At 32.1% G+C, this 27,187-nt stretch overlaps 1 protein-coding gene across 5 annotated transcripts in view; it reads right to left on the bottom strand.

The window, feature by feature from the left end:
• LOC117117476 (myosin-11-like) overlaps window positions 1-27,187 on the bottom strand; it is a 63,401-nt gene that overhangs the window by 33,578 nt on the left and 2,636 nt on the right. For 2 of the 5 annotated variants that reach the window (XM_033261797.1, XM_033261783.1), the window contains exons 1-4: window positions 24,153-24,290; window positions 15,554-15,705; window positions 13,852-13,951; window positions 12,327-13,424 (exon numbers count right to left, since the gene is read on the bottom strand). In XM_033261797.1, the coding sequence (XP_033117688.1) occupies window positions 12,327-13,424; window positions 13,852-13,951; window positions 15,554-15,705; window positions 24,153-24,188 (1,386 nt within the window). In that variant the 5' untranslated portion in view covers window positions 24,189-24,290. Of the gene's footprint in view, window positions 1-1,812; window positions 1,837-4,292; window positions 4,432-12,326; window positions 13,425-13,851; window positions 13,952-15,553; window positions 15,706-24,152; window positions 24,291-27,187 lie in introns of those variants that run through there. The other 3 variants (XM_033261790.1, XM_033261803.1, XM_033261809.1) reach the window with 3 other exon arrangements.

Below are 27,187 nucleotides of genomic sequence, written 5' to 3' on the forward strand. Positions count from 1 at the left end.
TCATGGGTGTAATTACAGTTAATCTCTCAAATTGGGTGGATTAGCAATCTAAGTAGAGGATCTTGTTTTTAAGTAGGAGCGTCATTCACTTAATGTGCTGTTACTTGTTGAGATTAAGGCCCATGCTGAGCGCTAAAGCTCTCAAATGCTCGGCCTGAATTGTGAAGAAACCTCACTGTAAACATGAGGAGGGAGAGGGATTAAATACCAGGGGAAGTTAACCGCCAAAGAAACACACATGGTTATGCCTCTGGAGCAACAATCTGCTCTCAATTTATATTAAATAATAATAATAATAATAATAATAATAATAATAATAATAATAATAATAATAACTTTATCTAACCACGGTAAGCAATTGATCACCTCAATGGTGTTTTCATCAATGCCGTAACAGACATAATAATCAAACTTAACTAACGGTAAACAAAGAATCAAATTAATTACAGAAAATAAAAGAAAACAAAAACCAAATCAGGAAACAAAAATTACAACATCAAAATACAAAATTATCGTAATACATAAAAGTGTGCTAATCTAAGGAAATACATGAGTTGCTTATTGTAGACTACTGAATATAGCCTTTCAAAAAACAAAATATAGTTTAACTGTCAAATTAAAATTTAGCATAAAATATTTTAATTGTCTTTTAATATTTAAAGTTAGAAATAGTAATTGAAGTTTTGAGGTCATCACTTAGTTCATTTCATAATTTGGCACCTCTGTAGGAGAGACTGTTTTTTATAATCTGTTCTAGGGTTAAAAGTATTAGTGGGTTTTTATATCAGGTGTTTTAAGAACTTTCTTTAATACTGAATCTACAATTTAGGTAAGCTGGTGCCAAATTATCGGTAATTTTAAACATAGTGATGGCTTCACTTGAAACAAGTGCTTTTCAATGTGCTTTTCAATAATGCTTGATAAATTAATATTGGAATATCAACTATACTGTACCCTATTTAAACAGAGATGTAATTTTTTACATAAAATTTTTTTAGTCACATAGAAGATACAATTGTTTCCTAATAACTGTTGTCAGGTTGTTCATACCATATTATATTTTGATGTACATTTACTGAGACAAAACATATTCGATTTCATCAGCATGTCTCATCTCAGATTCAAGGAACCTGAATATCTTAATAATTTTATTATTATCTTACCATATTTACCTTATCAGATTTGAAAATAATGGCTAGTGTTGTATACTTAAGCAAGACTTATTTTATTCCTTGTTTTGCATACTTATTTTTTTAAAGGTCATCGTAGGAAGGCGGAATAAAAATTTGTTTTCTTATTTAGCAAATAGATTTGCCAAAAACATCTAGGCGGAGAAGAAAATAAAAAGAAATTTTTATTGGTGAATGTAAAATAGGATGGTTAAATGCTTTAAATTTATATACTGTAATTAGGAAGAAATAAACATATCGCATCTTTCGGAGATTTCAAGGCAGTGGAGGGCATAATAAAAATAAAGGAAAACATTTATATTTTTCTGAAATTTCATTTTTTTTAATTGCGGCGGGTACGCTAATTGGCCAAGAATAAAATTTTATTTTTATTCAAAATCATCAATATTTGCAGTCGGCGAGGTTCTCTACAAGGTATAAAAAAAGGTCTCGCCTTATATACACTAAATTTGAAAACTTAGTAAACCAGTCCAGTCAATTGGTGATGAAAATATGCTTAGAACCAAACACAAATTACAAGAGATCTTTGCAATACCTGTTTCAAACAAATACACATAACTATGTAATCCAATTACGTAAAACTAACTTATTTTGAGATGATACTTAACAAATTAACACCTACCTATATAATAACGCTAATACATGTCTCAACGCGTATGATCTGTCTTGCGAAACAAAAACAACTAGAGCTTAGCTATGATAGGCTGAGGGCTCAAATAGTTGTAGCTGAACTAATCTAAAACTACTGTAGTCCATTCCACTAGGAGATTGTAAACACCCACGGATATGAATTTATGCAAATCCTCAGGAAGGGATTGGTGAGTTATCATATTGTATAACCACTGAATGCCCTTTAAGTCAAGCAATGTTATCAGGTTTTTATCTGTCAGACACTGCACAAAATGTATGACCAGACTTCTTCCAGTGTATGCTTGGTTCAAACATATGAAATATGAATTTATGCCATTCCTCAGGAAGTGACTGGTGAGTTATCACACAGTGTAGAACTACTAAATGCCCTTGAAGTTAAGCTACGTTATCAGGTTTTTATCTGTCAGACACTACAGAAAATGTATAATCAGACTTCTTCCTGTGTACCCTTGGTACAAACATTTGATTATGCTTTTGCACTGTTACCTACTAGAATACATGTATTATTTTGATTATCAAAAAATAATTTAAAATATAAACGTTACAATACAGAAGATACTTGCCTATACTTTCCTCGCATATTCACATCCACAAGTACACATAAACTTGATATTAACAGAAACAACTTTCTCTGACCTTTATACATATGTAAATACTTCATGTACTTTTGCTAACTGGTAGCAAATCTATCAACATGAGGTTGCTCTATCAGTTGAGCACATACCCTCATATCAAGGAGGCTTTCGTTAATATTGCATACACCATAGGGATTTCCTCTAGTTACTACGGAACATCACTACCATCTCCACGACAGGAGTCTCCGATTCATACTTTGCTTACAGCGTCAATGAATAAATCCCTAATTCACAGATGGACTACCTTAATTTTTTTAATATAAAATAAAAAAAAGAGGACAGATTCTTCGGGACAAGAACTTTACATGATAATGACCTTGAACTGTATTCTATCAACTACGTAACAAAGAAGGCAAGTTTGTACTTTAATTATGAAACGTATGCATTTGGTTTCGAGCATGACGGTGCAGATTTTCTTCCAATAAGCTTTCGCGAAACTTGGTAATCGTGAATGAAGTTACCCAGGACAGGAAAGCAAGGTAATCAGTTGACATTTCGAAAAACATGATGAACTTTAAACCAGATTAACAGACCAAAACTTTTGCAAACAATTTTTCAGCAATTCAATAAATCAATTATTTTGGAATAATGCTTTCAAGAATAAAAAGATAAACAGCCTCTCTGCGCATAGCTTGCAATCAATACGCAATCAAATTAAACATTCTTCATTAGTAGATCTAACTTTTAAAATTGTTTTTGGAAGCATAATACCAAGAATTGTGGAAGCCGCTGGACAGGTGTTCAAGTGCACAGCAACCCTACGACCACACCTGGTCACAGGACCAGTAGGCAGTGAGTAATATAATACATAATTTTAGCATTTAATTTGATGTATTATTGTTGATTAGCTTAGCATTAAGATTCGATTAATATTGCATTAAAACAGAAAATTCTTTCAAAATTAAACTCTGACCTGTAATTAGCGCAGGAGCAGGCAACCCCACCAAGTACACATTTATTTTCCTGGGTCGAGAGAAGCAATACAGATAAAGTACTTCGTTCAAGAACTTCAGCGAAATGCACAGAGAACGATTGAAACGGCAACCTCAAAGTTAACAAACCAAATCCGTTCCCGCTAAGATAAACCGCTTCCACAATAATAAGATATTTAAAAACTATATCTGCTCTTACAAATTTTGGATCTTTACCAAGTATATTAAAGCTACAAAAAGACTAAATCAACCCACTTTCGATATTCACTGACTTTTTCAAAAATTTGGCAAATCAATTTCATGTTTTCAAAAGTTATCCCATCATATTTACTGTATAGTACGTAATAAAAACTTCCAAACATCACGATTTGATCAATAAAGTTTTTTTACCCCCGGTTAAAAGGTTTCTTTTTGTCCAGTAGCTTACTATTTATTTGGCATTAGGACTAGTTTTTGATTAACAATGGTTGGTACTAAACTCTATCATAATGACTATTGTCAGTGGTATTATATGTCTATAAATCTTAAATAAAACATATAATTTCTAATATAATATGATCAAATACAAGAAAGAACCAAAACTTAACTTAATTATTTAATTAAATGGTTCCAATATTATTAATGAAACAGCATAAATAACTAGCTTACAGCAATTACTAAAACAAGCAATTATGTATAATAGGAAAAAAAGTAAATCAGATTATAAATATTAAAAGCCTATAAAAGCTGGCATGGCCATTAGAAGACAAGAAATACAATACAATCTAACTTACCAATTTACAATCATGTATGTGAATACAGCAAAAGATACATTTTTTGGAACAAATTGAAGAATTTTACATTTAAAGATAAATATAAAATAAAAAATCCAAGTTATACCGTACCTACACTCAGTGTACAGAACACTCTGAGTGGTTGTAATATGTGATGGATATATCGAGAGCCAATCACTGGCTATCCATGTGACATAAACCAGCCAATCACTGTCTAATACGCATCCATTTAGATCAACAAACTGCGCCTTCAAAGTAGAGATGCCACGGACGTGTCCCGCAGCTAAAGTGAGTAAGCTAGCTTCTAACAACTTGCCTTCCCTTTTAGCTATGAAGGGAGTGTACGTTACAACACTGGTATTAAGTATAATCCGGAGCTGTCGTTTCATTGGAGGATATATCTCTCCATCGGTTGCCAAATATCTTGGGACAACATTTACTTCTGACCTATCAGGTGCTACTGATGTCACAACATCCCAATTCCCTCTACAATCCAACAGGTATCCACCCGGGAAGGGACTTTCAAAGAATATAATAGTTGAAGTAAATATATATAAAACCTTTCGACTGGCTTTAATCTAAGTAGAATTGGTTGAAGATGATAATGCTTCTATTTCAGAGAAGGATTGGAGAAAAATAAACACAAATAGACTGCTATATTTAACCCGAGACAATATATCTATGTTAACAATTGACCTAGCAGGCCTACTTCCCTTTCGAAATGTAAGGCCAAGTAAAATAAAAAATTAGGTTTTCATCTCCACCCTAGGAATTTTTTTGCTACTGATTCCATTAAAAAAAAATTGAATAAAATTAAAATTACAAAAAATATATTTATCCATTTTTTATTTTTTGATTTAGATACATTATCAGATTTGTGCATTTTGCCAGGATAGGATATTTCTTCACCATGTCTAGACTATCAACATCATGATCATATATAGGCACATCATGACCATATATAGGCATATCATGACCATATATAGGCACATCATGACCATATATAGGCATATCATGACCATATGTAGGCACATCATGACAATATATAGGCACATCATGACGATATATAGGCACATCATGACCATATATAGGCACATCATGACCATATATAGGCACATCATGACTATATATGGGCATACAACAGTTTTTTGTCAAAGAAAATTTTATAGTGTTAACTCCATTACATTAAAAATAGCATTTATATAGATTTATATTATATAAAAAAATTATTGTATCTATCCAGATATATTGTGAAAGCATAATTCTTTAAAGATATGGAAAAAGGAAAATATGTTTTTTTTTTTCAAAAACTGAGGAAACATAGCATATCTGTGCCTACTAAGCCGGATGCACATACTCAACCAACGATGTATGCTAAGCCACACTTAATCTTGGTGTTCTAGTCCATTTGTTTTACTTTACTATCCGCTGAAATTAAATATTAATGGCTTTGTTTTAGTAAGCAACTGCATTTTCTTGTAAGAAACTGCTTTTCGATGTGACATGCAACGTAAGCCGAATGCATGATAGATGTTTATAAGTAGAAGTTTGTGACACAGTGGTAAGGCATGAGGATTGTATGTACACTAAAATCATAAGTTCAATTCTAAGAGGAATCACATTAGAAGTGTTCTTGAAATGGGAAATCTAAGTTTTTCTAAACCCAAGGGCATAAATGGGTAAAGGACCATAACAAAGATTTATTAAGAAGGGTTTCCTATGAAACAAGAGGTTCTGGGGCACTTGGTCACCTATGAGGTACCAGGGAAAGAGCTCTTACGAGGCAAGGGAAGGCAAATTCCCTTGAACTGCTAATTGGAATCAGGGACTGCAGCAGTCTAATAATGTATAGTATTTTTTTCTATCACACTTAGCTACATAACAGATAATGTATTAGATTATGTATCATACACAATGACAAAAAGAGAACAGTGGTTTCCTTTGATTCAGGTGCTTAACCTCCAAGTTGGGTGCTTTAATCACATTCTGACCATTCTTGTGTGGCCATGTTCACCATAGGTGAGAGTATTTCATGCCTGGGTAAAACCCACCCACAGAATTCTTATCATATTTAAATGCTATCATCTGAATAAAACACCTTGAATTCCACACATCACTGTAAAAAAAAAGGAGCTTTCTCGTGTCACGGCTACATAGTATCCGTGCTCTGTTGTACCTGTGAAAAAAAAAGGAAGGATATCTCTCTAGGGGGCAGAGTCCCGTCATTTCCCCCTTCTTCAAAGGTGACAAACACTTGCAACCTCTGTCATACCTTCACCTCTAGAGCAACGGTTTCTTTCTCTTTCTATATCCTTCCTTTGATTTCTCATGGTGGAGGTGCTTCATTCATCTACTGACCTATTTTTGAGTGGCTTTTTGTGTTTAGTAAACAGAATTACAAAGTAATAACAACATATTACCTCTAGGGTGTTTATGAATATCCCGAGATATTCACGATGAACTTGCATATTTTTGTTTTTCACATTGTGTCCACTTTATTATTTAAAATATATTTAATATAATTTTTTTTATTTCAGATATGTTTATTATTTGTCTTATTGTGCATTTTTATCACTATTAGTTGTTTATACAATGACTCTTATCTAAATATTTTTTACACTATTTATTTATATAAACACATAAAGACCATGTATCATGCACTATAAAATGCCATTACCATTTTGTACTACGCAATTTCTCTGAATATTTTTCACACTATACCCCTACTCTGAATTATATTTTGTTCCCCTACTCTGAATACTTAGAAGCTAACAATTTTGTTGCTATACACGTCAAACCAAGTATGTCATGAGGCTTTATAAAATTTCAATTTATAAAAAAAAAAAAAAAAATCCGAAGTAAAACAATAACAATGTTTTAGCTAAACCAAAACATTCTGTTTACCTATTATATTACAGTATATATATTTTATTTTATAATAATTATCTATAATTAGCTTCAACTACTGCTGAACAAATCAATTTTTATTCTATCACTGTATACTGTACAACACGCAGACATGTATTAATAGAAATTATTGCACATAAGAAAAAACATTATATCAGAAATTATTGCACATAAGAAAACACCTTATATCAGATTACATGACTTGCTCATATCAAAACAAAATCAAGAATTTGCTACCATATACTTCATCACACTCCAATTTCAGGTGGCTTCTATTTTCTTTTTGAGTTTCACTCGTTACCTGGGGGTTTTTCTCGCGATTTCCTGTTTTCACCGATTTCTAAAATCATGCATTCGTTCACATCCCACTAATCCACTATTTATTGGAACCATTCACGCGACATGTTTAGCTTGTAGTTTTCCTTTCTTTTTCTATTTCACTCCTTTTCTCATCCACTCTTTGGGGAAGGGGGTAAACGAATGATTCAGAGGATAATCATCGGATGCTTCTTGGCAAAAGCAAAACATACTTAATTTTGGTTTTCTTTTCCAGTTTCCAATCACATTCTTGCAATTACTCTGGAAATTGACTAAGCGCGGCGGCCGCGGCTAGCCCTGGACGAGTTCCACCTCGCCATAAACAGCTGCAATGTTAGAAATAAATAATTTCCTTTTTGAGACAGAAAGTGTTCTAAATAGGTGGTAAGGTTATATAGACTAGGTTAATAGGATGAATAGACAAAGTTATATTTAAGTGTGGTATTAATAATACTAAGCTCAGTCAAGAAGAATTGGTTTGAACATATAACTTTATTATACTGTGAGGAAAGGGGAAGAATAAGGACCAGTTGAAGAGAACAGGTTTGGTAGGGGTGTTCGTTCCTTTAAAAATAAGCATAATTATAAGTTAGTTATGCTTAATTTTCTGTCTCCTAGATTCTCCATTGGATATTTTCATGTTCTCTTTAAATCTCATAACTTCTATATATACAAATTAATATAAACATTGAATTTCACAGTTAGAACTTTCTGGTCCAACAGACAGAAGGACTATAAATAAAGACACTAACTGAAGATTCCTATACTTTATACTGTAAACAACATATTAAAACTAATGTCATCATTTTTTACCAATGCTCGGAAACAAAAGTGAATAAATCTTATGAATTTGTAGTAGAAAGCTCATTCTGTAAATAAACTAACCAAAAAAGACAAAGACAAATGATACAACACTACATACTAAGTCTAATGGATTCAGAAAAATTCTAGTGAGACATGGTTAAGATGTAGATAAAGAAAAAGAAAAACAGACCCAATAGAGAACAAAAAAACAACACATATTTCACTCTGGATTGAATTAAATTATTACGGTGTCCACTGGATTTCAACAATCTAATTTCAACTCACTGAAATTAAGTTCCTTGTATGTCTACTCAGCTAATTTTAACCGATACCGGTAAGCTAAATTCCTAGATTATAGCCCATATGACTTGAAGTCTACCAGATTAATTTTATCTCACAGAATTACATACAGACTGATTCATTTATTATCATTTGAAGAATGAATAGGATTAGTTTTCCTGTTGCACTATCTTTCATGCTATATATAGTACTAATTTTAACCCAATGAAAGTAAATTTCATATGTCTGCTGGCTTTACCTTGTCTACTGGGCTAGGCTTTTAATCCACAGTTTCTTTCTTTGTCTACCTGGATAAACTAACTTATATATGGTAACTCTTTTCTTATTTATATACTTAATTATTCTATATATATTCCAACATTAAATTAATCATGGTAAAAGCAAGGTATAGGAAATCAATTAAAAAAGTCTATTCTAGTTTAGCCCCCTGAACATAAAAATATATATTAATATGTTTGTTTAAGCTATACTTAATCTCTTGCAACATACCTTCATTTTAACATATATTTTCTTGGATGACTAGTGCTAATTCATATCTTATTTTCTGGCAGGTTTATACCATTAATCAAAAGTTTATCAGTCGATCAATCACGCAATCACACAAATTATGAATTAATTAATCATAGTAATAATTTATTAATCAATATTACACATCTATCAATAACGTATGAGCTTACCCTATCTGATGTGTTATACTTCATTCTGTTTCCTTAACATCTAGTAAAATGCATCAAATTACAAGAAAGAGGAACAATAAAACAACTGAGGGTTTATTCCCAGCAGGTGCCATTCCAAACCACTGAAATTCATGGCATATTAGTCATTAAAACAAAGCCAAGCAAGCTATTAGGCACCACCTATAATCATCAACAATTTCAAAAGAGTACAAAACATAGGCTTTGTGTGGGGAGGGGGGGAGGGTTAAAATTGAAGGCAAAAGTGAATTTTTATGAAAAAGATAAAAAGAAGTCCAAAATTTGAGGGTGAGGGGTGAGGGAGGAGGGAGGGGTCATAGAAAAGAGTATGTTCTGTTCTCTTTTATATGTTTGAAAATAACTTTTAACAAATATCTATTATTTTCTTGTGTTTTCATGTTTTACAGTTACATGTTTTCTTCTTTCTATTTCTACTATATTTAATCGAACCATCATTTCTTTGTTGGATGTCCTTGAAGTAGATCCATCAATGTTTTTCCTTCCCTGTCATTCACTAGATGCCAATCTTAGTCAATCACTTGTCATTTTATCTGCCGCTCATTCATTTTATTAATGCGATCACTCCCTCTGTCATTCTTTATTAACATTTTATTTCTTTTTATTACTCATTAATTTAGTAAATTGTTGAATAATTCAAACTGTCGTCCCATATGTCATCCACAAATTATTTTTGTTCCTATTTATTTTTATGGGATATTTTTTGTTTCATTATAAACTTAAGTATAAAAGAGAACGAATGAGTGATTGATTGATTGACAGATTTGTAGATTGATTAGTCTTTCTATCGTATGTCAGAAATTTGTACACAGATATTTACAGACTTTCTATGATTGCTCAACATTCTTTTCAAGTATTTTCCCTAACGGCAATCAGGACTTTGAATAACCCATTAGGAAGATAAGTAAGAAATTTCATATACAAAATACATAAATAAAATTAGGACTTCTTGTTGGGTATATAAGATATAGGTCAATTCCATACCTACATGTACACATCCATGAGCCTCAGTACTTTTAGACACTTGGATCCCAAAAGCCTTTAGTGGTTTTAGTCAACTTATATGATCCTACCTGAATGCACAGGTAGGCACTTGAGCCTCAGTACTATTAGTAACCTTAGATGATCCTACCCAAATGTAGATTTTTTTTTTTTTTTTTTTGGAAAATGATTTGCATTGATGGATGTATTCTAAATCATAAAATTATACTGAAAAAATAAAATCAGACTTAATGCCTATGATGACTCATATTTAACTATAAATTTACAAATTTATAATATATTTTTAAGAAAAATTATACTTTTTATACCTTTCTCAAAAAAATAAAATGTTGAACTTGAATTATTAAAAACAGCTTCCGTACGATGCTAGCTGGAAGGTTTAAAGAATTGGACCGAGAACAATATTTCCTGCTAGGTACTGTAATAGGAAGAATGATAACAATCCATATTTTTTATAAAACAATAGTGAACCAGTACTTTCACTTTGTGATCCGTAACACATCTTAAGTTTGACCTTTTAAAAGGTACTAAGTAATGCACAGTTTGTCATGGTAGGAAATATGTATCGATGGCGTTTTCAAACGCAGGTAAACTACGTACTGTATCAAATGTCCAGAAGGCTACTGCAAATGGTAAAATGTAAGAAAATATACAAATTTCATGAAATAAAATTTAGTTATATAATTTTATATTTAATATTTGGATACATTTTACCAACATTTATCTTGTACAATTTGCAAATTATATGAACTTTTTGTGACCGTGATTTTAGTTTTCTTGTCGGTTTTTTTTTTTTTTTTAGTATATCCTATGTTATACTTTTAGTCATTTTGGGCTGGGCCCCTTGAGAGACTAGATCTACTGAACAGTTTTCCTAGTAAAAAATAATAAAGAAATATATAAATACTTAAATCCAAATATCACTTTACAAATCTTATCTAACAAACGCATATTTGATTGATGATCTTATTTTATCCCTATTAATTCCGATCAGCACTCATAAAATCAAACTACACTTTGCTATATATTCCAACACAAACTGGAAAGCACCCATAATTCCTTTAAGTCCAATAAACTGTCAAAAAATTACACTTGACCAACGAAACAAACTCATATCCTAGAAATTAACTTGAAACATATGCGAGGAAAAAGTTAGTTGGTAAAAATAAAACGGTGGTTTCCTGTTCTTACATCACAATGAGTATTATTCTGTGCAATCAAAATGAAACATGCGAATGAGAGATCAAATCCAACTCTCAACGGACTTCAAACTCAGCTCGAAAAGTGTATTCTATTTTCAAAGAAAATGGTTTAAATCGAGAACAATATCTTCAAATGATGATGATTATCTACATCTATAATCTGCCAGTAAGTAGGAAAAATTAAATCAATTTTCTTCAGGGAGAAAAAAAAAAAAATGAACACGGTAAGAATTGACACCGTGTTACTCCCAAGCTTGGTGACAGGAAGTCTGTTTAAGAAGAGGAAGTCCACATTTGTAATCGCAAAGGTACATCAGCAAATGTGAGAGGTATTTAGATTGTGTCACTGTAAAAAGACCTACAGTACTCCAAAGCGGGTTGTTGCCAATAAAAATAAGCCAATTATCAACAGAAACAAGAATACACGAGATATATTCACATCAAGTTAATGCTTACAACTGCAAGGTGTTATATATGAATCGGAAATATAATTCTACCTTGACATTACAGTTATGGTTTATATAAAAGGAAAGGGTGCAGTCGAATAGAGCTAACACCAAGCTTACAACAGGATACTATTAATACAGCAGAGGACTAACATAATTTGAAATTTCACAGCATAGATAACAGTACCACAAAAACCACAGAAGTTATTGCATGCTCTACATGTGGTTGTACGGTAGAACTTTTTAAGAATTTGTTTCCAGGACACACTTGCCTGTTTTGGTCGACACTTTTTCTTTATCAAGCCTGTTACATTATAAAATTTGCACTAATTTAATTGTCAACTTTCATTGATGTTGAAATAAAAAAATGCAGAATTTAAAAAAAAATGTATCAGTTATTTTCAGATATGATTTTTGAAAAAAAAAAAGAGTAAGAGATAATAGAGAACATACCTCTTTAGGTTCCCCATGTAGCTCCACATGAAGACTGCCATCAAGGGTATGTCGGCCCTTCCTTTCTTGCGCATGACGACGGCGTTCTATAGTCCGGCGACTGGGAGATGGCGACTCGCCATCCAACAATGACTTGTTGAATTTAAACTTGCTTTTACTTGAGGCATCAATGCGATTGAGTTCTTCCGTAGAAATGTGAATATTGTCATTTTCCGCACCTTGCTCGATCAGTTTCAGTGAATTGCGGCGCTGCGTTTCTTGAGTTGGTGTGTTTTTTCGCGAGCCTGAATCTGAAACTGGCGAATCCTTTATGGGCGAGTCTCGAATCTGACTGTCATTTATTGGACTACTATGTCCTGAACTGCTTTCCCTGTTACTACGTCGTTTTAAGCGAGAATAATCGTTCACATTGTTGTTATTCCTGTGCAAGCAAGCATCAGAGGGAACTAATCTGGTTGGAGTGTCCGAAATCTTATCATGGCAGTTTTTAGGTACATTTTTAGCAGAACATGACCTGCTAAGCTTAGAGCCTGTTTCTTCCAGTTCATCACGAACATGCCTTGCGGAAGCTGATCGCTTTAGCCTCGACTTACTATATGAGCTCTTTTTCTTCCCCTTAGAAACACGAGACATGTCTTCATTATTTTTCTTATGTTCTTGTCGTGGTGAAGGTGAAGAGAGTGAACTCTCTCTAGATCTCCCGGAATGATTTTTCTCACTCCTGAAACACTGGTCATCACCACTGTCCAATTCAGAGGAGCTAAAATCGAGTTCTATACTTTTGGTTGAGCGTAAAGAGTTCGGTCTTTCAAGTCTTTTCACAAGCCATTTCTCTACATCTTTTTCCACGCTGGTCATCCCATACCCATCGCTCCAGCTTCGGTTGTGGTTCTCGTCTTTGACTTTCTGAAGGTCATCAGAAAATGACTTTTCAGGGTCAGCATCGCTTTTCCCGGGAGGGCAGCTAATAGAGCGACTGATGTCTTTCGAAGGCTCTTTTTTAATTTTATTGATGTCACTTTCAGTTCTTGACAATGGCTGTTTTATTACTACCTGAGTTCGTTCACTTGATTCAGTTTTTTGAGAATTATCGGTATCCTTAAAAGAAAACACACATTTTGTAAACTGTTAGAGATTTCATCAATTTAAAAATTAAAATCATATGTTCAATAAAAAACAACCAAGATGTTTATCAGTTTACCCTGCCAGTTGCCATTTATACTGCCCAAAACAGACACTTCTTTTGATTTTTTATCAACAGTGAGCTGTTAGGAATCCCGTACTGGGTATTGAGCCAATGATTCTAATTCAAAGTATCATTCAAAATTATTATTTTTAATTAAAAATTATTATAGTGATTTAAAATGAATTTACAAAGTGCTCGAGGTGTGGACTAACTCGTCCAGGTAACTTGCCTGAGGGTAGCTTTGTGTCGTTACCAGCTACTCTTTCCTGTCCACACAGGGAATGTATGGACCAGTAAGCCGGGGTAAACCCCTTATTATTAAATCATCTCCATACTTACTAGGTCTTTTTTTGTCATGGGATACACTGCTTTCTTTTTCTTGTTTTGCCGTTCGGCTTCTCGGTTCATTTCAGGATATTCACCTAGGATTTCCAACCAACTGGAAAATATCCAAAAATTCTTTATCATAAAAAATAGGAAATAATTTAATCTCTTTCACTATTTCCTAAAATTAATTGCATATTAATATGTATTTCACATATAAGAAAAAGAGTTATCTGATCTAGGTCACAAAACAAATATGGTAGTTGAATTTGAAGATTGAGCAAGTAATCAATGTGAATTAATCACAGATAAACATGTATGTTTTTTAGTACAAGGGTTTTGGACCCCTCGACTTTGTGCATGTCATCATCTTTGAATTATTCTGTATGATGTAATACTGGTAACAATGAATCTGATCTAGACAGGCCAAAGATGAGAGATATGAAATTTACCACTATATATTTTTAGGTGCTATTGCAGTGACTTAAAATTCTTAAAGTAAAGATAGGAGAATAACCAATAACTTGCAGAGTCACTGTGCTGAATTGCGTATGGGCGTGGTCTGTTACTACCTAGCAGCCATAAAGAGGTGCTTTTAGTAGCTACATATATTCACATAATTCCACAATGACAGGGACTGAAATGGACCATATCATTGGGGTAACCCTCTAATCTTCCAGAAGATGCAACTGGTCCTTTGATGTGCACATGAGCCAGATGTGTACACAAGACCTCCATTTTAAGTCCTTTTTCTACCAACTGACTGTAGTTAGCATCGCCCCTGGAGTACCACTCAGCCGCTTGACTCGCCAAATGTTGTAAAAAGGAAAAAAAAGTGGGACAGTTTAACACAAAAAAGTAATGGTTGAAAATAAGAACCACTTACTTGGATTTAACTTACCAAACACTATACTTATCACTTGTATAAATTTAGATTCATAAAATAAAAACTTCAAAAAAGTTTGTTATCTTTACATACCACAATATCACTTAATTTAAACTAGGTCAAGTTTAAGAACTTTCTTAAGAGATGATAATTGAAGCTTTCTCAACAGAGGGCTCACTTTAATTTTCATGTTGGCAATACAGGAAAACTGTTTTGTTGATAAGGATTGCTGTAATTCTTGAAGTTAACAACACATCATCACAGATTTGAAGTGGGCCCTCTGTTGATAAGGTTTATTAATATTAATTCTTTGGATGACACAGGTACAATGATGTAGTATTGTGTGTATTCCAAGTACCGGTATACTAAGTTAGGTACAAGTTATAACGTAGGATATGTTTGCAAAGTTGATAAAATTGTCGTTCCTATAATTCCTGATAAGAGCCTGATGAATGAATGTGAATTTAATGTATTAATTTTATAATGCAGAGGGCTACACTAGTCAGAGGGCCTTTCTACAGTAAATTCATTTTGCTTTTTGACAATGCGCCAGAATAATGCTGGGTTTATTCATTTCTTTTTTTGTTATTTTTCGTAATTTTTACCCCTATCTGATCTGAAAGATGAAATGAATGAATGAACAAACAAATTGATATATGTGATATATGAATGAATGAATGGATGGATGAATACTCCTAGTTGTTAATGTATTAACAATAAAATAATTGGTATATTTAAAATAATATTCGAGTCCACAATTACTATTATTATTATTATTATTATTATTATTATTATTACCACTAACATCACTATATACAGTTTCATCCTTACCTTTCTCTCTCTTCCTTTGTTTCTGCACGTATATAAATGATTTCTTCTGTAGTAGTGATTGCTAAGGAGTAGAGTTGTCCAGTAATATGATCTGAATTATTGATATCAACACAGGTATACATGTTTATACGTCCCTGCGGAATAGTTGCTGGCTGAAAAATATCAATAAAAAAAAAATTATTAATTATATAAGTAATTAAAAAAAAATTCATGTATGTTATGTTGATATGTCCCTGGGTAACAGCTACCAGCTGAAAAATATCAATCAGCAAAAACTAATTAATTATTATAAAATACTAGTAATCTCATCAAACAATGATATGAATCTGTTTATAACAACTTATTTTGTTAATAAACAATTATTTTAAGGTGAAAGTTTCAAATAGAAAAAATGCAATGCTGCCCTCTATAGCTTACTTTGGTGAGGTATAATGAAGTATTTCAACAGAGGAGAGACTGTACAAATATAGTAACATTGACATCATATACCAATAGTACACTTTCAATATGTGAAGAACGTAAGATAAAGAGGCAACGGAACTAGAATGAGGTGTGTGACAATGCATTGAGGAGCATCTCGAATTTAGGTGGGAGTGGGAGAAGATGGGATAGACAAAATTAAGTTGGTTGTTAGGAGACGAGACGTAAAGCCAGGAAGGGCCACCTCATGTACTGAATGTGGGTGCCGAACATTGGTGGTTTGGGGAGGTGGAATTTTATGAAGATGGTAATGCGTAATCTTGCGTTTTTGTGTATTCCGCCAAATCTCTATGCATAACCATGAGATCAGCATTCAAAAATTGTTATTGCTACGCAAATTCTTGCCAGAGCGCGTTCCGGGAGCATTGTGTCTATATTATTGTAATTTTCATTCATAATTAAATTTGTTTTTGTAATAGATGACATCAATAAGAACATTAGAATACATGTAAAAAGCAAAAATCTTCATTAATCATCTAGGAAAATAAGGAATTACAATTATATATATTATATGTATATATAACTTATATATACCTAAAGTACAAATAATCCTTCCAGCTTGAAAAAGCAAGCTGGCAGAGCAAGCCTTCAATATTAAAGCTAGCTCCTACTAAAGATGTAGCTTACTACTTATAATAAACACAAGAATTTTAAATGGAAAAAGATAATACTATGGCAAAAGAAAAAGCAGTTGGTTCATCTCCTAAACACAAAGAGACAGATAATGCTGAATATCAAAATCCTAAAATAGATAAAACACAAAGAAAATATACCAGTAGATAAAGCTGATGAGTACCAATTAGATTAGACCATATTACTATGAACAATAACTGATAATATCGTCCTGAATTTATTGAAACTTTTCCTAAGACTGTCATATATACAATACCTACTTGTCACAATACTGTATCAAATAGTGTTATTACCTTGCTAGAATTAATTTTTATGCAGATATTAAATCACTATATAACTTGTGAAATTTCCTAACTGGACGCCGATAAGAACAAAATTCTTGTCATGACATTTAAATGTTTAACAGGCAATGTTTGCTATTATTAAAACAATTTCTTTTATCAATTAAAATTGTAACAATACAAGCAAAGTCAGGGCCTTGTCAAGGATTTCTTAATAAGATAATTTCTTATGATAGCCATAGAGGTCTAACTACTGGGTTCTAAAAGAGTTCTTAGGGAAGGGGGATGGAGGGGTTGGTCAATATAGCTTAGACAGACCTTATAAAATCTTTTCATACAATATTTGTACTAATAGTTACAAAGTGCTCAAGGTGTGGCCTAGCTCGTACAGTAACTTGTTTCTTCCCTAAGGGTCTCTTTGTGTCTGAGCTACCTGTTAAACTGGTATCAGCTCTATCCACAATCTATTAACCTATTCCTTCATGTTGAAACCTTGCATAATTTCAATAATATATTTTTCTGAAAAGTTCAGTAAAGTTGAATGCTGGTTGTATTTTCATGAATGTTCTTTTAAATCTAGTTCTATATTCACTGATATTCAATAGAATGCCAAGAAACAGACTGAAAATTTGATTTATTTTTTTATTCACTTTTATTGCTTCCTAAGGTACCCTTAACTTGGATGATTGTGTATTAACTTCTGAATTAATGTGCATTTGAACCCAACAGATGTTGGTAAGTTAAGTGTTTATCTTAACAATAAACACACCCCTCTGGTGATGGTTCCCTTGCATTTATTCAAACGCAATATATAAAAATAGAAGTTGTTTACAGTGTAGGTATAGTAACAAGACATAAACCAAAGCAAGATCTTATGGGAACCCTAGTAAACTTCTTCAAGGGTATAACAGTCGTGAACTTTCGCCTTTGTGAACAAGTAATTTTCTACATGGCTAGCGAAAGCAAAACAAAGAGGAAAGTTAGAACGGTATTTTAAAGCCTCCATGCTGGTAGAGCAAATGCAATGTAAGGTGGACCTGTACGCAAGTATTGTTTTGGTTTTTACTCAGCAATGTTGATTGAATAACCAAAGTTATTTCAGCTTTTGTTGTCGAGTAATCAGGTGATCGTCATGAAGGGTTCTGCTGAAAGAACTGCAATAGAATAATAAGCAACTTTTTTGACTCATAATGCTTCACAGAAAGTTAACGATTTTAAGTGTGCCTCGTGTTTAATTGGATTAATTATTTGAAGGTATGTTCTAAAAATAAAACCGCAAGAAACACAACAAGTAGGATGCATTATACAACCAAATAATTGGCATAAATGCAGGAGATGTGCGAGTACAAAAAAAAAACATCGTCATCCAACAAAAAAATAACCATAAATACTATTACTTATTTTATACTTTAGTAGAAGGGCAACTACTAAACAAAGGGGATTGTTGCTCAAAATTGTGCCAACTAAATAATATGCACCCATAAACTACCTCAAGATAAACCATACAATAGGCTTCCTAACTCAGAGTAAACCTAGTAAAACGCTTTTTTTATAATACAAGAATGCTAATAAATGCTGCAGTGCAAGAATTCCAGTTGTGGTTTTATAGTCAAGATGCCTGCCTTTCAATTCTGTAGTCATTGGTTCAATCTCTTAGAAAGTTAATCAACTTTCAATGTAATTTATAATGGTTGAACACTGTGTGCTTCATTAACATTTGATATGTATGCATAGGTTGACGACCTGACAACTGCTTCTGGCACACTATCATAAAATTAATTTAAAATTATTCATTAGTTTAATGTAGTAATTGAAAGCTGGAGGCACTGAAACAACTAGTACTAAAGACTCATTTAAAATGTATACATTTATCAAAATTCATCATAAAACATTGAACCGATTCATAGTCACAGGTGATCAGATGAAATCAGATACCTTTACTAAAACTTTAAAGTTAGGCTCCAGAGGCAAACAATTTTTCTCAAGTTGTACAGATAAATTTTCTAAGACAAGTTTCAAGATGTAGGCCCCTAGACAAGAATGGATTTTTGAGAATCAAACTACAGTAACTGCGGGAAATAGGTGTACAGTACATCACTTTCTGTTCAATATTGTAGTTGGTAAATTTGTTATGCGAGTCTCTCCATCACACATGAAAAATGCACACAGCATACCACCATGTATTAACTATCCCTTGCTATATTTTTTTTCCAACGGCAAGCTGTATATCTGTCGTTAAAGTATCAGTAGTTACTTGCTTTACATACTACGGTAGAGTACTTCTATCAGCAATGCTCTACATATTGGTGACATGGTTTTTGGCCTAAGGTTTTGATGTAATCTAATTATCATTTTAATTAATTATTAGATATAATTACAAAAATATCAATAATATCTTTTGAGAAAAAATGTAAAACATTTGCGAAAATTTCCCAGTTCATAGCATTTAGGCAACCATGTGCAAAATTATATAAACCTTTAAATTCTATCAATCTTTAAACTTAAAAAAAAAAAATTTATTTACATTTTGATTACATTTTTTCTTATGATGTTCTTTTTTAGACACCGTTCCTTGAACGCTATTTTTGATGTTTGCGCTTTAAAAATCCTTATTATTATTATTATTATTATTATTATTATTATTATTATTATTCTCAATTATGTTGTATTTATCTGTGCTCATAATAAGTGTGAAGAGATGCAAAGCAGATATAGTGTGTTGCTGCAAGACACAGGTAAGTAACCAACCTTGGGTTCAAACTGCCAACTTCTGAAAATTAAACCCAAAGTTATGGCTATGTGCCACATTATTTTGTTATTGCAAATTGATTTGGTTTTAATTAAAACAATTTTGCACAATACTATTACTTCAGAGGCATACTATAATGTAGTAGGCTTTATGAAATATAATGTTCCTACCTCAGGCACTTGTGTTAATACAGTACTGTATGCACTCATATGCAATGGTAGACAGACTGCAATAACAATGTACTTGCATAGCATGTAGACAGGATTTACTAGCCTCACCATCTGCTCAAGTTTTTTTTTTTAAATATCTGACATCCCTGGATAAGGATGATTTATAAAGTCTTGAGCATGTTATAAAATGTAATCATTGAGATACTTAAAATAATCTAAATCTTTTGAAAGAAAGTTATTAATCATAGAGGGTTCAAAACAAGGTTTGATTTCCCATTATACAGTACTCATAATAAGTATTCTTCATATAAGATTATATAAAAAGGTCCCAAAATTTAAAGAAAAAAAAAGTTTACATTTTCCAAATGATCATAATTTAATTTAGCAATGTCCATTCAATTGAAAAAAAGAAGATAATTCTAACACGTTTTTTTTTTATTTTAAGATTTTCACATGAGATGTACTAAAAGGACTCCATACTTTATTTTTAGAGTCTGTTTACATTTAAATGTTTATTCCATATTTCGGAATTTCCTGAATCATTTCACACTGTGCGAGCCTTAGTAGCCAATTAGTCATTAAATGCAAAACTCTTTGAGATCACGCAAATGTGGTCAATTCTAAATGATTCTACACTCGTCTTAAGAATGAAAATAATAACTCATACCCACGTCTGAAACTATAAATGGCAATTTTTAGTAGGCCTACTTTAGGTAGTACAAACTTCAGTAGAAGATATGATGCACAAATTGTATTTGCAAATATCAAATACTGTATGCATGCACTTTATACCCTTAAGCATGAAAGCTTATGTTTCTATGTGATTCTCATATCAAATGGATGATAATTTATAAATAGGTCCATGTAAATTTAATGGCTGAACTAACTAATATGGTAAATAACATGAGTGACCATCCTAGTTATAATATAGAGTTACTAAGCAATTGAGTTATTCATACAAAGCCTATTTGGATAGCAGTGGGTATACTACATAGGAATAATTGGACATTTAATTGCGAAAGCGATCAAAACCTAATATTAACTGTCACCTTCACTAATAGAAGATCACATTAATTAGATTACGTGTCTAACCATACTCAATTTTAGATAGACTGTAGTCACTGTATATATTACAATAAACGCTCCTTAATATTTAGATGGTTTAAAGACCATAGAACATGACTGTTGTAGACGATTAACACTAAAACTATGATTAGTAATCAATTTATATTGTATTCAAAATCTGACAAGCTCTTTACAAAGTCAGACATGCTTTGCAAGAATAGTTCTATAGATCAATGTATAACAAACAAAAAAAGTGACAGACAAATACAATACTACATACAAGCAATCCTGATGATGACATAATTTATGTCAAAATATTGAATCCCGACATGATTTTGATACTTGGAGTATTACTATACTATCTTATCTGAGATTAATCAGTGGACCTTTCGGTACATACAAGCATCTAATCAACAAAATACAGCAATGTGATTTAACAATATCTTAAAAAACAATTTGAAATAACTTTAAATATGATTCAACTAAAAAATGTCTCATACGTAGGTGGAGTAACCAAAAAGGTCAATAATGTTCTATCAACTTTTTTTATCGATAAAAAAATTGGATCATCCAAAAGAAACTAAATCAATGTTTATGATATCACAGATAGGAATCCTAACAACACTACTGCACATGCTTTCAAATTACGTGGATTGAATGATTAGCTGAATCAGGAAGAAAATTAAGAAACCGTAAAAGATACTCCACGACTCACTCACTGAGTACATGATGTAAATATGAACATACATTACTACTCTACTTCAACCATATCAAAATGAATCCAAAGTAATCCTATTTAATCTGTTTAATCCGGTTGAACTGATAGATCAGTTCACAGCCCTGATCCTAATCAACCTCCAGAGTCCATCAATCAATCAAAAGTGACAGGTAATATCGTAGTAAGAATGAAGTACACACGTCAAGACCTCATCGTACGTGTTAAGACCACGTAGACAGGGGCAATGTAAGGCTATCATTACGAGGATAATGTACATGGATTAAGATGATCACTATCATATTAATCTTGCTACAGCTATAGGAAGGTAATTTAGGCCAGTGTCATAGAAATCTAATGAAGGACTAAAAATAATTCCACTCCTCAATTCTAATAGACATTCCAATTAAATAGCTCTCACTTTTTTGTAACCTGATGAGGGATAAAATAGTTCTACTATACAAAGCACAAAAAAACAAACAAGAGACACCAATTTCTACATCAAAGATACACACATGATTATTAAGACTAGAGATAAACTACGGACATTTTCTACCGCAAATAAAGACATCACAAAAATAGGAAAATAAAGGCCGGGTTCGTTCATTGCATCTGGCCAGTATTTGAGTTTTGGTTTACTTCCTCCATAATATGAAAATATATTACGTGTTTTGATGATGTTTTGATGTATATATTTTGTGATTCTGAGGTTTTCATGGAAATTAAGATTTATTTAACAACTTCAGACAAATCCAAATGAACAAATAAGGGATCAACCGTAGAGATCTCTAGGTCCCCGGTTCAATTCTTATTGCTGCCGCTCCTTGTGTTTCAGTTGGAAGGCTAAAATACGAGTTACAATAGCGCACCGTCTTTCAGATGAGAGGTTTAAGCCGTTTGTCCTGTGTGCATTTATGGCCCATGTGCATGTTAAAGAACACAGTACACTTATCAGAACTGCCCAATCCCCACCAGAAGGACCCCATTGGAAATAAGTTTTCTTCTACATTTCGTAGGCTATCCCAGAGTCACTATTCGATTTTATGATTGTCTCGTCAAGTCTTCCGATCTGAAAATTTAATCAGCGTTGTTGAGAGCAGTCAGGGTTAGCAAGTAGACCAAAGAAAACCAATGTGTACCTTACACTAAAAAGTATATTACTGTACAGTATCTGTATGCCTATATATATCCTGCATTGTACAAAGAACCTACATACAATAGATATTCTGTACATTGTATTATATAATATAACGTCTATTTCTGTACATGGTTTACATAACAGTAACTTAATAAGTCAATTTACCATCCTGCATTGTACATTGTATCCATAGTAACAGTAGTATAGCATAAGCAACTCTGCTTTTTGTTGTTCTTTGTGTTCTTTTGTATTACACCTCAATGCTATGTTTTTTTTTTTGTATTTTCACTTATAAAACATGTAAAGGTGATCCGACGGTCAAGAGACTGGCCTTGCCTAGGCAGGAAATGTTCCATTGGATATTTTCCATTGGATATTTTCTTAGCAAACAAATTACGTTCAAGTAGTTAAAAGTCACTTAAATACCATACTATTTTACCAGCAGGTGCCCCTTACTTATTCATTTAGACTTCCCACTTAACCTTGACCTTTCCCCCTAAGAGGTAGCACCCTCAGGTCAGTAGTACTAGTAGATACACCACTGCTAACTGCACTATAAGCGAATCAATCTTCAAATAGCTGAGGTACAAATTCTAATTGAAAATTTCTAAATTTACCAATGTTCAGAAATTGAGCTCCGTTCTTTCTATTCATTAGAATTTTTATAATGATCTGAAGATGAGCCAATAAAGTATCGTTCATTTTATGTTAAGAACTTAAAATATTGGGTTTTAAAAATTGTAAAAACATAGAAAACAGAAATAACATAAACATTTTTTGTTTAACAAGAAGTCACTACAAAACCGTAAAAAAAAAAACAATATTCAAATAAAGCTTAGAACTTATTTTGAAGAGGTTTGTGAATTTTTTCTATATAACATCTTGGAAGACCACCAAATTGTAGATACTTCAGACGAAGTAATTACATTTTACAAAAGCAATGAAATGGTATAAGTAACCATGGCTGAATTTCAGATCAAATTAAACATCCAAATATGCAAGGCTGTATCAAAATATTAAATGGATGCTTTAACAAAACCAAGGTAAAAACAGCACTTACAATGAAACTTGACCTAATCATGGTGAAACCTGTTGTTATACTACAATCAACACTGCTGATATTTTTCTATACTACTTTAAAAGAGAAAACTGAGTAATCCCTTACAAATATAGTATTTATTTGTTGTAATGTACCTTTACTTCAAGGACTATAAGACATCCTTCAGTTGACATTCAATCTCTGTAAACAGTATAATGACTTTTCTTTGAGGAATTTCAAGCAAAATTAATATTATACCTATGAGACTAAAAATCTATTTTAAAAATAACCATAAAAAATATTCAAAGTAACATTGAAAATTTACCAACCAGTTCATCTTTCACTCCAACAAGTGCAACAATCATGATGATTGCTAAAAACAACCTTAAAATCCTAAATTAAAAGAAATCAGTTCATCCACAACCTACTGTACAACTCTTGTACATGCAATGACAGCCAAACCTACTATCACTGCTCTATAATGCCTAGTTTTGTCCTATTTTGGGGTCAAATATTGTACAGGTAATCTATTCATTTAAATCATTATTAATTCATGTTTTGAAATCAAGGCTTCTTCCTCTTCTTTTGTGACCATTTTATAAGCTGCTCTTGTTTGGACGCAGTGTAATAAATAGCCAACAATGCAAGTGAATCGACAACGGAACTTGTTCCGATACGCTGCTACGATACCTTTGTTTCCCATCAACAATGACCGTGTCATTCGGATTACAGACTTTATATTACTGGGCACAGACTGTGCCATTTTTTTTGTATCATTGTCCAAAGAATAATCCACTAACATTCCCTGTCTTAGCGGATCTTCTTCGATGACAGATGGGCTTTAAAAATCGTGAACACATGAATAAATTGTGCAGATTCAATGCCTAAATCTCATACTAACTTTCATTAGATTATCAGGATTTGATGAATATCATTCATATACAGCACAAGCCAAAAACAGTTTCATGTCCAGATTTGTTTTTTAAGCCAGTTCCTTATTTTATAATACTTTAAAAACAAAAACCTAGGCAATCCTACAAAAAAATTAATCATCCTTAGAAGCTTACTGTAGGCCTACTATACTGTGCACTACACCACAAAGAATGCAACTTTGTGTGTTGTGGCCCTTTTTAGGGAAAAGACCCTCATCTATACAATGCACGATTTTATTAATCTGAAACTTACATTTATGCATAATTACAATTTTCTTTCTTTTCCTCATTTGTATAATTTCTTGGAATTGTATTGCTTTTGGTAATTTCCTTAATTTTAATTCATTAATATTCAATTTATTTCATTAATTCATTTTGAGGTCATAAACATAAGCTGTCAAGCTACTTTAGCATGGGTTGAATAGAGAATTGAAGCCTTGAGGGCATTGTTACATTTCAACCATTAGGTAATCAAACCGGCAACTTTGCAATGAATGTCTACAATTTTCTCTTGTCATCTTAATTGAGTTGTCTAAAGATAATTTACTGTTAATTACTACAAATAATAATAATGGTCGACCTTATTGTGGGGACTATGTGGATACAAATGGAATGCTGCAATTATTATTTATGAATACAAATGGGATGCTGCAATTACAACAATAAATAATAATTATTTATGCAAATTGGATGAGGATATCTTATGAAATAAATAAATGCTGAATAATTAAAATTTAACAAACCTTTTGCAAAACAGTATGTGTGTACAGTATGTAAATTTAATTGATATTAAAGTTTAAAATTCTGTTAGGCAAAGTTTGATGAGCATTGTTCAGAATTCAGATGACATTTAAAATGATAAAACAGCTTAATATGTTAAATTCTGATAAGTTAGTTAAAAAAAATCATTGCTGGCAGAAAATTTACAGAGTGCAAAAAATGCTATTAATTGTTAAACATCCATTTATTATTTAATTAACATTTGTTTATAATTCTCCAGTAACTTTCAGTTGGAATCTAATAGTAATAACTTAAAAAATTGTAAAAAATGTTGGCGGTTTCATTCTAGATTTTGACCTTCTACATCGTCAACTGCTGACTGCATTTGGGAAAAAGTTCTTATGAGTATCTACAGAATATGCAAGTTTATATAGGCCTACTACCAGTAGTCAGATTTAGGTGGCAGTAAACATTGATAGGTGGATATTAAAAATACTTGATTAAGGTAACGGAAGGTGTTTATAATTTGGCAGGCTTGATATGTAACTCAATTTCAAAATCGTAGGATAACACTTCTAAAGATAACAAATCCAGACAGTGACAAATGGACCATTCCATTAATCAAATGGGGAAGTCATCAAGGTGTAAAATAATTATATAATATTACCAAATAGAAAAACTCAGTCCTCATGTCTGAACTCCCCCCATTGGAGACTTCTGATAACACAGGTGTAAAAATAGCAATATTGACAAAAATGAGTTTCATTCATTTTCAATTCATCTAATTAAAAAACTATTGATTTTCTAGAAGCATTATATTGATGTACTATATCTACTTCACAACTAGTGTAGTGTATGACACTGTAACTAGGCAAATTATAATGTAACCAAGTCTGCTACAATATTTATCATTAGGCCAACATTCTGTACCATAAAAAACTAAAAATTAGGATTAAATACATTATTTTCATCTATAAATTTACCTATCTATATCCATATTTACCTATTTAATCCTCCTGTTTAAATCCCCCACTGGGATATTAGAAGGATAACCAACCAAGTATCTATATTAATATTACCATATTTATAATATTTACTGTATGAGTTTCTTTATTTAAAAATGGTAGTTTTAGTAGACTTTAGTTGTATACTAAATACATTAAAAAATTTAAAAAATGTTATGTTCTATGGTAATCCAATGAACTAATTTAGTAACAAGAAGTGTTAAAATGCATTTTTGTGTCCCATTGAACATCAAGCATTAACAAAAATGTATTTGTTACCTGTCAGCTGATATAAGACAGAAAAAATTGAATAGGCTTGCCGTCAACCAGACTAGAAACATCTGTTTTATGGTTGAGTTTATGGAAAGTAGAACTGCTGAAAACCGTAAGTGAACACTTGATTGCTGACTATGTGCTGTGCATGCTGAACTATCATGTACACACACACATGCAGATCTGTTAAGGTGACAGACCATGACAAAATTGAATAAAGTTCAGCATAAATCTGATTATATCTGACAGATTATAATACACTACATTGCAAACGCTATTCATCTCCAAACATGAAATGAGTTTATTTAAAGCCCCATTCCCGGCAAAATTTCAATTTTTAAGAAAAATCTAATTTTTGTATAATGTTATAAAGATTTATAAATATAATACGGAATTGCTAGTTTAACTGAATTTAGACATTCCTAAGAATGAAAA

This window comes from Anneissia japonica, unplaced genomic scaffold (genome assembly GCF_011630105.1).
Source record: "Anneissia japonica isolate Jap-2015-1 unplaced genomic scaffold, ASM1163010v1 scaffold108273_len470852_cov203, whole genome shotgun sequence".
Lineage (NCBI taxonomy): Eukaryota > Metazoa > Echinodermata > Crinoidea > Comatulida > Comatulidae > Anneissia > Anneissia japonica.